Source organism: Gobio gobio (genome assembly GCF_949357685.1).
Source record: "Gobio gobio genome assembly, chromosome: 12".
Classification (NCBI taxonomy): domain Eukaryota; kingdom Metazoa; phylum Chordata; class Actinopteri; order Cypriniformes; family Gobionidae; genus Gobio; species Gobio gobio.
In genome coordinates this window covers 847995-861739 of record NC_137105.1, presented here as the reverse complement: position 1 = coordinate 861739, position 13745 = coordinate 847995, and the positions used below count along the sequence as shown (strand labels likewise).

Below are 13745 nucleotides of genomic sequence, written 5' to 3'. Positions count from 1 at the left end.
TGAAATTATGACATGCTAAGTCATATTTATGAGGTAAGAAGTAGAAATTATGACATACTAAGTAATATTTAATTATGACATACTAAGTCCTATTTATGAGGTGAAAAATTGAATTTATGAAATACTAAGTCATATTTAATTATGATATACTATGTCATATTTATGAGGTGAAAAGTTGAAATTATGACATACTAAGTCATATTTATGAGGTGAAAAGTTTAAATTATGACATGCTAAGTCATATTTATGAGATGAAAAGTTGAAATTATGACATACTAAGTCCTATTTATAAGATGAAAAGTTGTAATTATGACATACTAAGTCCTATTTATGAGGTGAAAAGTTGAAATTATGACATACTAAGTCATATTTATGAGGTGAAAAATTATGACATACTAAGTCATATTTATGAGGTGAAAAGTTGAAATTATGACATACTAAGTCCTATTTATGAGGTGAAAAGTTGAAATTATGACATACTAAGTCATATTTATGAGGTGAAAAGTTGAAATGATGATGACAGAATTTAGTTATTTTGGTGACCTGTCCCTTTAAGGCGGCATAGACCTTATTCCCAGCAGCGCCATCTGTGAGGGACACTCATCTCTTCAGTGGGTTCTGCTGTAATCTCATGTGTTTTGGGATTGTTTTGCTGCCGAAACACTGCAGAATGAACTTCAGATGACAAAAAGACTTGAGCTGCGGAAAAGTATAACTGATCTGGAGCTGTTTTAACAGAGGACGCCGTTGAAACCCTCACAGCCTGGCGCTGCTCTGAATGAGGTCTGCTGGCGTTACATAACACGGACTCCATGATGTTTGACGGTTTATCAACAACACGCCACTTGCGGTTGCCGGTTAAACGGAATGTTCTCGCGCCGCCCAGCGGTCACGTTTATAGCTCAGTGCTCGAGTCGACGACCAATGGGAGGCGACCGTGGAGAATGACGCAAAATCTCTTTCGCAGACAGACCCGCCCACCACTTCCATATAAGGAAAAGCCCCTTGTCGTTCCCCTCACGACAAGCCCCGCCTCCTGTGACAGTCGGCGGGATTTCGCATCTGATTGGCTTAGAGCAGAATTCATTCACACTGCCTTTATCAAACGCTACAGCGGTCAAATAATACACAGCGTAAATATAGCGACATAACAAAGCGAACGCGCCGTTTTAACGTAAACGTACACTTCATGTATAAATGCGTTAACGTCCCGATGAAGGCGAGCGGTCAGTGTGGGCGGGGCCTGTGGGGGATCTCGCTCAGGTCTCGTGTACGGCACCGTGTAGCCGCGCGCGTGTTTTGCGTGACGGGGACGCGCAGGGCGTCTGACTGACCGACGTTACGCTCCCAGAACACGGAAAATCAGCCTCGAGACGCTGCGGAACGAGCGCTGCGCTGTTATAAGACGTTATAACTACCGGATTCGAGGAAGCCTGCAAATACAGTCGGTTCTGATCCGTCTGAGGGGATCGATCCCGCTCCGGATGAAGTCACGGCCATCACAACACACATCACGTAAGGGTCTCCGCGAACTCGCGTTCTGTGAATGGGGGAACGTTACTCAGATTAAGAAGTTTGCGTGATTTTCTGGCGCCACTATTTTTATTTGCCTCAGGATGCGTTGCGATGTCGTTTTGTGTGAATGCCTGGAGTTTAAATGTGAAACGTTTGTGGAAATGTAGCCTATTAGTACAATAAGTACCAATAATCTGCCAAATAAACAATTCGACTGGTAAAACGAGTGATTCTGACGATCCAGAGCTGCTGGAGGTTAAATATGTAAGCTGCGTACGTCATAGCGTGGCTTGGTGACGTCACGACGCTGGGCTTAAAAATAATAATAATGAGAATAAACCTTTGGTTTTTTTTTATTTACAGACAGTTTTCGGTTTGAAATAATGTAGTATTATTATTTGTGCTTGTTTACTTATCCTAATATGCCCCTTCTATGTATTTGTAATTCTTTAAAACTATATCACAAAACCAGTCATAAGGGTAAATTTTTCTGAAATTGAGATTTACACATCATCTGAAAGCATGATAATACATAATCTCTCCACTGATGTATGGTTTGTTAGGGCAATATTTGAAAATATGGAATCTGAGGGTGCTAAAACATCTAAATATTGAGGAAAATCTCCTTTTAAAGTTGTCCAAATGAAGTCCTTAGCACACATATCACTACTAATAATACATTTATGATATATTTACAGTAGGATTTTAACAAAATATCTTGATGGAACATGATCTTAATAACCTAATGATGTTTGGCATTAAAGAAAAATTTATAATTTTGACCCGTATTATGTATTGTTGGCTATTGAGGTCAAGGGTCTCACACACACACATATATTATTTATATATATATATATATATATATATATATATATATATATATATATATATATATATATATATATATATATATATATATATATATATATATATATATAAATAAATAAATATCAAGGAGTCAAGACACGCCTTTGTTTTGAATATAAGCGATGAAAAGTTACATATTGTGCCTTTAACTAAACATCAATCCTGTTTCCCCGTTAGTTAAATGATTTGCATATGTACAGGTAAATGATGATGTCATGACTAAGGTGTGATGATGTCATGACTAAGGTGTGATGTTTCAGGCTCAATCGGAGGAAGAGGATGAAGGACGAGGGTCGTGTGAGAGCCATGATGGCCAAACTCAAGAGCCAGAGGATGAGGAAGCCGGAGTCAGAGAGGGATTCGGGCTTCTCAGGTGTGTGATCGCCAGGAGTGGTTTCTCCGTGGGTGTCGACGCAGATGTTTCAGTGTGTGTGTGTGTGTGTGTGTGTGTGTGTGTGTGTGTGTGTGCAGACGGCAGCTCTGAGCATCTGAGTGCGATGGATCAGACGGACACTGAGGATGTGGCGTCTCTGATGGTGGGCGGAGCTGCTCTACAGGGCCTCTCGCCAATGATCATCATGAACAATGTTGTTCTGAAGCAGGTGAACCTTCAACACACACACACACACACACACACACACACACACACACACACACACACACACACACACACACACACACACACACACACCAGTGTTTCCCATAGGTTTACAGCTTTGCGGGGAAACTACTAGTGTCGCGGAGCGGGAGTGTTACGGATACGTGGTGTTGCCATAGACAATTAATTAATTAATTTGGTAAATAAATATAAACAACATTTATTTATACATCACACAACTATTTACAACACAACAGAGGTTGGCTTTGCTTGAGTTGTTTTTTAAGAAAAAAACCCCTAATTTTTGCCTGTTTAGGTTCGTCACCTTCTCCATTGCATTTTTACCACTAAAGTTACTACATGCAAATCCGTGTTTTTTTTGTTTTTTGGGGGGGAATATATTTCAGGGCTCAATGCTAAGGATTTTTTTCAGGGGTTCAAATTTTTACTTGCCCTGTCAGAATTTTCACTGACCCCACCACAAAAAAACTGATAAATAAAATAGGCCTAGTATTGTTTTTGAGCCATATAAGCTTAATAAATAAGGTTATGACTCTAAAAACTAATATCCTAACTCATATAATTTTTTTTATATTGTTAAAGACCGTCAGTAATAAAATAAGAACAAATAATCAAATTATGAGCAAAAGCACAAATAAATACAGCAGAACAAACATATATACAAATGAAATAAACAGTTATTTTCATGTAGGTCTAAACTAGATTGTCAGGTACAAAAATAGTAATCAAATGTAAAATATCACTGCATAAAATATATGTCACTGCATATAAATACAGATTAACCCTTATTAAAAGTTATTCAGTCAAGAGCAGTGAGTGAATTTTTTTTGTGTGTGTTTTGTTATCTCAATATTTATATAGCCAATGACGATATTTTCCGGCTTTCCATGTGTGTTCACTGTTATACGGTAGGGGGCGCTGTAGCGCATTTCCTGCACGAGAACAGAATCTCCTGATCAAAACACAGGCGAAGAAGGAACGTGCGATATCATAAGCAGATGCATATGTAAAATAACGCGATCATCACCATTAAACAGCATTTAAATCACAACTGCCTAATGTTATTGAATGAACTGCAGGACGAGTTCTAGGACTGAAGCTTTGAGTGTTGATGGACTCGATCTACAACATCTGTGTTCTGTTCATCGTTCAGACGTAACGTTAGTCTTTTACAAAAACGTTATTTTTTCATCTTTATGCTCAAAATGTTGCTTTTTTTATGAAACTTGCAACATTCAAGTGTTGATTAAAAAAATAATGTATGAAGCTGGAATAAAACAGTGGGTCTGTTCTTTCTTTTGATATATTGCATGTTTAGATATTCTGTGGACCATTAAAACTGGCGGTGACTGGCAAATTTCATGTTTACGTTGATTTAAAAGACCTAACCGACTATGTTTACGATGATACTCAACAAGACAGTCATTTTGATATAATTTTGTGTGAATATTCGCGCGCTGTGAGACGCGTGGCCGTGCGTGTGTGTGTGTGTGTGTGTGTGTGCTGTTGTTGCGCTTTGCGACGAGCAAACTGAGAGACACACTTTCTCGTCTATGAGCGCTTGAATATTTAAATTGGCAAGGCTTAATGCGCAAATGATCAGTTTCCGTGAAGATGCAGCTCTGGCCCGAGTGTCTTTCACACTGGCACTGAACCATCGGGCAATTCTTATTGTCGACCGTAATGACAAATATTTTCAGGGGGGGCGTCAAAACAATGGTAGGGGAAACACTGCACTCATACTCTCACTCTCACACACTCATACTCTCACTCTCACACACTCATACTCTCACTCTCACACACTCATACTCTCACTCACTCTCACACACTCATACTCTCACTCTCACACACTCATACTCTCACTCTCACACACTCATACTCTCACTCTCACACACTCATACTCTCACTCTCACACACTCGTACTCTCACTCTCACACACTCATACTCTCACTCACTCTCACACACTCATACTCTCACTCACTCTCACACACTCATACTCTCACACACTCATACTCTCACTCACTCTCACACACTCATACTCTCACTCACTCTCACACACTCATACTCTCACACACTCATACTCTCACTCACTCTCACACACTCATACTCTCACACACTCATACTCTCACTCACTCTCACACACTCATACTCTCACTCACTCTCACACACTCATACTCTCACTCTCACACACTCATACTCTCACTCTCACACACTCATACTCTCACTCTCACACACTCATACTCTCACTCTCACACACTCATACTCTCACTCACTCTCACACACTCATACTCTCACTCTCACACACTCATACTCTCACTCTCACACACTCATACTCTCACTCTCACACACTCATACTCTCACTCACTCTCACACACTCATACTCTCACTCTCACACACTCATACTCTCACTCACACACTCATACTCTCACTCTCACACACTCATACTCTCACTCACTCTCACACACTCATACTCTCACTCTCACACACTCATACTCTCACTCACACACTCATACTCTCACTCTCACACACTCATACTCTCACTCACTCTCACACACTCATACTCTCACTCTCACACACTCATACTCTCACTCACACACTCATACTCTCACTCACTCTCACACACTCATACTCTCACTCACTCTCACACACTCATACTCTCACTCTCACACACTCATACTCTCACTCTCACACACTCATACTCTCACTCTCACACACTCATACTCTCACTCTCACACACTCATACTCTCACTCACTCTCACACACTCATACTCTCACTCTCACACACTCATACTCTCACTCTCACACACTCATACTCTCACTCTCACACACTCATACTCTCACTCACTCTCACACACTCATACTCTCACTCTCACACACTCATACTCTCACTCACACACTCATACTCTCCCTCTCACACACTCATACTCTCACTCACTCTCACACACTCATACTCTCACTCTCACACACTCATACTCTCACTCACACACTCATACTCTCACTCTCACACACTCATACTCTCACTCACTCTCACACACTCATACTCTCACTCTCACACACTCATACTCTCACTCACACACTCATACTCTCACTCACTCTCACACACTCATACTCTCACTCTCACACACTCATACTCTCACACACTCTCACACACTCATACTCTCACTCACACACACTCATACTCTCACTCTCACACACTCATACTCTCACACACTCTCACACACTCATACTCTCACTCACACACACTCATACTCTCACTCTCACACACTCATACTCTCACACACTCTCACACACTCATACTCTCACTCTCACACACTCATACTCTCACACACTCTCACACACTCATACTCTCACTCTCACACACTCATACTCTCACTCTCACACACTCATACTCTCACACACTCTCACACACTCATACTCTCACTCACACACACTCATACTCTCACTCTCACACACTCATACTCTCACACACTCTCACACACTCATACTCTCACTCTCACACACTCATACTCTCACACACTCTCACACACTCATACTCTCACTCTCACACACTCATACTCTCACACACTCTCACACACTCATACTCTCACTCTCACACACTCATACTCTCACTCACACACTCATACTCTCACTCACTCTCACACACTCATACTCTCACTCTCACACACTCATACTCTCACACACTCTCACACACTCATACTCTCACTCTCACACACTCATACTCTCACTCTCACACACTCATACTCTCACACACTCTCACACACTCATACTCTCACTCTCACACACTCATACTCTCACTCTCACACACTCATACTCTCACTCTCACACACTCATACTCTCACACACTCTCACACACTCATACTCTCACTCTCACACACTCATACTCTCACACACTCTCACACACTCATACTCTCACTCTCACACACTCATACTCTCACTCACACACTCATACTCTCACTCACTCTCACACACTCATACTCTCACTCTCACACACTCATACTCTCACACACTCTCACACACTCATACTCTCACTCACACACACTCATACTCTCACTCACACACACTCATACTCTCACTCTCACACACTCATACTCTCACACACTCTCACACACTCATACTCTCACTCACACACACTCATACTCTCACTCTCACACACTCATACTCTCACACACTCTCACACACTCATACTCTCACTCACACACACTCATACTCTCACTCTCACACACTCATACTCTCACACACTCTCACACACTCATACTCTCACTCTCACACACTCATACAAACTCACTCTCACACACTCATACTCTCACTCACTCTCACACACTCATACAAACTCACTCACACACTCATACTCTCACTCACTCTCACACACTCATACTCATACTCTCACTCACTCTCACACACTCATAGTCTCACTCACTCTCACACACTCATACTCTCACTCACTCTCACACACTCAGTCTCACTCACTCACACACTCATACTCTCACTCACTCTCACACACTCATACTCTCACTCACTCTCACACACTCATACTCTCACAGACTCATACTCTCACTCACTCTCACACACTCATACTCTCACTCTCACACACTCATACTCTCACTCTCACACACTCATACTCTCACTCTCACACACTCACTCTCACACACTCATACTCTCACTCTCACACACTCTCACACACTCATACTCTCACTCTCACACACTCATACTCTCACACACTCACTCTCACACACTCATACTCTCACTCTCACACACTCACTCTCACACACTCATACTCTCACTCTCACACACTCATACTCTCACTCTCACACACTCATACAAAATCACTCTCACACACTCATACTCTCACTCTCACACACTCATACTCTCACTCACACACTCATACAAACTCACACTCATACAAACTCACTCTCACACACTCATACAAACTCACTCTCACACACTCATACTCTCACTCTCACACACTCAACACAAACTCACTCATACTCTCACTCTCACACACTCACACAAACTCACTCACACACTCATACTCTCACTCTCACACACTCATACTCTCACTCACTCTCACACACTCATACTCTCACTCACACACTCATACTCTCACTCACTCTCACACACTCATACTCTCACTCACTCTCACACACTCATACAAACTCACTCTCACACACTCATACTCACTCACTCTCACACACTCATACAAACTCACTCACACTCATACTCTCACTCACTCTCACACACTCATACTCATACTCTCACTCACTCTCACACACTCATAGTCTCACTCACTCTCACACACTCATACTCTCACTCACTCTCACACACTCATAGTCTCACTCACTCACACACTCATACTCTCACTCACTCTCACACACTCATACTCTCACTCACTCTCACACACTCATACTCTCACTCTCACAGACTCATACTCTCACTCACTCTCACACACTCATACTCTCACTCTCACACACTCATACTCTCACTCTCACACACTCATACTCTCACTCTCACACACTCACTCTCACACACTCATACTCTCACTCTCACACACTCTCACACACTCATACTCTCACTCTCACACACTCATACTCTCACTCTCACACACTCATACTCTCACACACTCATACTCTCACACACTCACTCTCACACACTCATACTCTCACTCTCACACACTCTCACACACTCATACTCTCACTCTCACACACTCATACTCTCACTCTCACACACTCATACTCTCACACACTCATACTCTCACACACTCACTCTCACACACTCATACTCTCACTCTCACACACTCACTCTCACACACTCATACTCTCACTCTCACACACTCATACTCTCACTCTCACACACTCATACAAACTCACACTCATACTCTCACTCTCACACACTCATACAAACTCACTCTCACACACTCATACTCTCACTCACACACTCATACAAACTCACACTCACACACTCATACAAACTCACTCTCACACACTCATACAAACTCACTCTCACACACTCATACTCTCACTCTCACACACTCAACACAAACTCACTCACACACTCATACTCTCACTCTCACACACTCACACAAACTCACTCACACACACTCATACTCTCACTCTCACACACTCACACAAACTCACTCTCACACACTCATACTCTCACTCTCACACACTCAACACAAACTCACTCACACACTCATACTCTCACTCTCACACACTCAACACAAACTCACTCATACTCTCACTCTCACACACTCATACAAACTCACTCTCACACACTCATACTCTCACTCTCACACACTCAACACAAACTCACTCACACACTCATACTCTCACTCTCACACACTCACACAAACTCACTCACACACTCATACTCTCACTCTCACACACTCATACAAACTCACTCAACACAAACTCACTCACACACTCATACTCTCACTCTCACACACTCACACAAACTCACTCACACACTCATACTCTCACTCACACACTCATACAAACTCACTCTCACACACTCATACTCTCACTCTCACACACTCATACAAACTCACTCTCACACACTCATACAAACTCACTCTCACACACTCATACTCTCACTCACACACTCATACAAACTCACTCTCACACACTCATACTCTCACTCACACACTCATACAAACTCACTCTCACACACTCATACTCTCACTCTCACACACTCATACAAACTCACTCTCACACACTCATACAAACTCACTCTCACACACTCATACTCTCACTCACACACTCATACAAACTCACTCTCACACACTCATACTCTCACTCACACACTCATACAAACTCACTCTCACACACTCATACTCTCACTCTCACACACTTATACTCTCACTCTCACACACTCATACAAACTCACTCTCACACACTCATACTCTCACTCTCACACACTCATACAAACTCACTCTCACACACTCATACAAACTCACTCTCACACACTCATACTCTCACTCTCACACACTCATACAAACTCACTCTCACACACTCATACAAACTCACTCTCACACACTCATACAAACTCACTCACACACTCATACTCTCACTCTCACACACTCACTCACTCTCTCTCTCACACACACACACACACACACACACACACACACACACTCTCACACACTCACTCACTCACTCACTCTCTCTCTCTCTCTCTCTCTCTCTCTCTCTCTCTCTCTCTCTCTCTCACACACACACACACACACACACACTCTCAGTCTGAAGCAGTAATGAGTTGGTCATCTGATTTGCTGTTGTGTATCCCTCACACTAACACACATTAGAGATTAGTTGGTAAAGCCCTGTGTGTGTGTGTGTGTGTGTGTGTGTGTGTGTGTGTGTGTGTTTGCAGTCTGGAGAACCTCCTGCGTCTCTGAAGCCCTGGGCCTTCGGTCCGGCGGTGGAGGCGGTCCAGCCTCAGGTCGTCTTCCTCCAACCCGTCGTCCCGCAGGGAAGCGGCTCCGCCCCCAAGGGCCACGCCTCCAAGGGTCACGCGCCCAAGCGCCGGCGCCACAGGAAGTACCTCCCGATCCTCAAATCCTACCCCAGAATCGCCCCTCACCCCGGAGACAGCGGGAGCAGCTCCGCCTCCTCGGACCGGAGTTCTGCTCCTTTACCCGGCTCCGCCTCTCCTGCAGACGCATCCACGGATTCGGACCCGAGCTCCAGCGGGCGCAAAGCTGAAGGCGGACGCTCGGACAACAAGATCAAGCGCTTCTGCAACACCTACAACATCCTCCGCTCGTCCGGCCTGCTGGACATCACGCTCCGCACCAAAGAGCTGATCCGGCAGAACCGGCGCACCCAGGCCGAGCTGGAGCGGCTGCGCACACACACACACATGTTCACGGCGGCGCTGCGGACGGGCGACTGGGCCGCATTACACACACACATGCTGGAGGAGAACCGGCGGAAGGAGGAGGAGAACCGGCGGAAGGAGGAGGAGAACCGGCGGAAGGAGGAGGAGAACCGGGACGTGGGCCTGAAGTGAGGATGAGCCCAACTCTGCCTTCAGCTGCTGTAGTTGAACCTCTCATGGGTTCGGACTTGCATCAAAGCAGAATCAGACGCTTAATTACGGATGGTTTGTTCAACAGATTGGTTCAAAAACACTGATTCATCCAGTAATGAAACAAGTGAAGTCTTTGAGTGAGTCAGTGAATCATTCACTCAAGAGATTCGTTCTAAAACACTGATTCATCCAGTAATGAAACAAGTCTTTATGAGTGAGTCATTGAATCATTGAATCATTCACTCAAGAGATTGGTTCAAAAACACTGATTCATCCAGTAATGAAACAAGTGAAGCCTTTATGAGTGAGTCATTGAATCATTCATTCAAGAGATTCGTTCTAAAACACTGATTCATCCAGTAATGAAACAAGTCTTTATGAGTGAGTCATTGAATCATTCATTCAAGAGATTTGTTCTAAAACACTGATTCATCCAGTAATGAAACAAGTGAAGTCTTTATGAGTGAGTCATTGAATCATTCACTCAAGAGATTCGTTCTAAAACACTGATTCATCCAGTAATGAAACAAGTGAAGTCTTTATGAGTGAGTCATTGAATCATTCATTCAAGAGATTTGTTCAAAAACACTGATTCATCCAGTAATGAAACAAGTGACGTCTTTATGAGTGAGTCATTGAATCATTCACTGAAGAGATTTGTTCAAAAACACTGATTCATCCAGTAATGAAACAAGTCTTTATGAGTGAGTCAGTGAATCATTCACTGAAGAGATTCGTGAGGGTGAGCTGAACTCTGCCTTCAGCTGCTGTAGTTGCACTTCTCACGGGTTTGGACTCGTATCAAAGCAGAATCAGAGAATGTGCAGATGTGCAGATCTTTCTCCCAGACGCTTAATTACGGATGGTTTGGGACTGTCTGTGAAATGTGCCCTGCCCTTCTCCTGACCACAATCCTCCCCGTTGAGCTTTTGCTTGAAAACAAAACCAGACTCATGTTTTTGAGAATATGCTGAGTTTTGTTCATCGAGCCGGTGGCATTTTATGTGTGGTCACATGACTCAGAGATTCACCCTCATCATGAGTGTTGGACGAACTCAACCCGAGTACACATCAGAGCCTTTATGAGTGAGTCATTTGAATCATTCACTCAAGAGATTTGTTCAAAAACGCTGATTCATCCAGTAATGAAACAAGTCTTTATGAGTGAGTCATTGAATCATTCACTCAAGAGATTAGTTCAGAAACACTGATTCATCCAGTAATGAAACAAGTCTTTGAGTGAGTCGTTGAATTGTTCACTCGAGAGATTTGTTCAAAAACACTGATTCATCCAGTAATGAAACAAGTGAGACTTTATGAATGAGTCATTGAATCATTCATTCAAGAGATTTGTTCAGAAACACTGAATCATTCACTCAAGAGACTCGTTCAGAAACACTGATTCATCCAGTAATGACTCAAGTGAAGTCTTTATGAGTGAGTCATTGAATCATTCACTCAAGAGACTCGTTCAGAAACACTGATTCATCCAGTAATGAAACAAGTGAAGTCTTTATGAGTGAGTCATTGAATCATTCACTCAAGAGACTCGTTCAGAAACACTGATTCATCCAGTAATGACTCAAGTGAAGTCTTTATGAGTGAGTCATTGAATCATTCACTCAAGAGACTCGTTCAGAAACACTGATTCATCCAGTCATGAATCAAGTGAAGTCTTTAAGAGTGAGTCATTGAATCATTCACTTAAGAGACTTGTTCAAAGACGTTGATTCATCCAGTAATGACTCAAGTGAAGTCTTTGAGTGAGTCAGTGAATCGTGATGTGTGAATCAGTAATGGTGCTGATGGAAGTCGTGTCGATCCACAGATGTGATGGTCATCTTGCCTTACTTCAGCGCTCAGAGCTTCAGTGGCAGCTAACACATAACATAACCTGTAACGTGTGTGTGTGTGTGTGTGTGTGTGTTATCTGTTATTCCTGTCTTCTGTAAGAACATAATCTGCCTGTTAGTGTTTGGAGATGGCATCTGTTGTTCTGCTGAATCTCCAGACGTTATTACGGCTCGGTGCTTTACATTCACAGATGCTCTTACACACACACACACACACACATGGCCTGATCCACAGGACACACACACACACAACCAGAACTGACCAAACGCTGGCGTAACGGATTCTGTGTTGCTTTGCCTTTTTAAGTGTTTTTTGTTATTATTATTTCCCACTTTAAAACCTGGATTACTGAATACCACTCTAATGTTTTCATGTCATAAAGTTATTAAAATAAGTTCAAATGTCAAACTCTGGGTTGCATTACTCACAGAAATCATGTAGGCTTAACTTCTGGTCATCGAAAGCATCACTTCACGAAAGAATCGGTTCAAACGAATCAGTCTGACTCTTTTGAACCGATTCTTAAATGGATGAACAAAGGGATGCGATTCAATCGATGGTTTAATGAACACTTTCTGAAAACCAAAACTGGCTAAACTTTCACAATATTACTTTACTGATTCTTCAAGTGTTTTATTATTATTATTATTTCCCACTTTTTATATCCTCCAACGTTTTACTGAATGTTACTGTCAAATGTTTTCATGCTGTTATTTCTGACTCTTCTTCAAAGAATCGACTCAAAAGAATCAGATTCATTTGAAAGAATCTCCATTAATGATGTCTGATTCTTTGACTCTTTTGAACCGATTCTTTCTGATTCAAACGTATGACTCACTGTTTGCTAAAATAAACCGATTCATAG

General features: G+C 42.6%; 1 protein-coding gene across 3 annotated transcripts; it reads left to right on the top strand.

The window, feature by feature from the left end:
* The first annotated feature begins 570 nt into the window (after positions 1–570).
* cipcb (CLOCK-interacting pacemaker b) lies at positions 571–13745 on the top strand. Of its 3 annotated transcripts, XR_013817685.1 has the most exons (5): positions 1289–1515; positions 2643–2755; positions 2854–2984; positions 10367–11407; positions 12102–12336. XR_013817685.1 is itself a non-coding variant. In XM_079831851.1 (4 exons), exons 1-4 carry the CDS (start codon positions 779–781, stop codon positions 11003–11005), a joined length of 888 nt encoding a protein of 295 aa, XP_079687977.1. In that variant the 5' UTR covers positions 571–778; the 3' UTR covers positions 11006–13741. The 3 variants fall into 3 exon arrangements, 2 of the variants coding, with proteins under 2 accessions (XP_079687977.1, XP_079687978.1); XM_079831851.1 differs by lacking the exon at positions 1289–1515 and adding an exon at positions 571–783 and having other exon boundaries at positions 10367–13741; XM_079831852.1 differs by having other exon boundaries at positions 1074–1515; positions 10367–13745.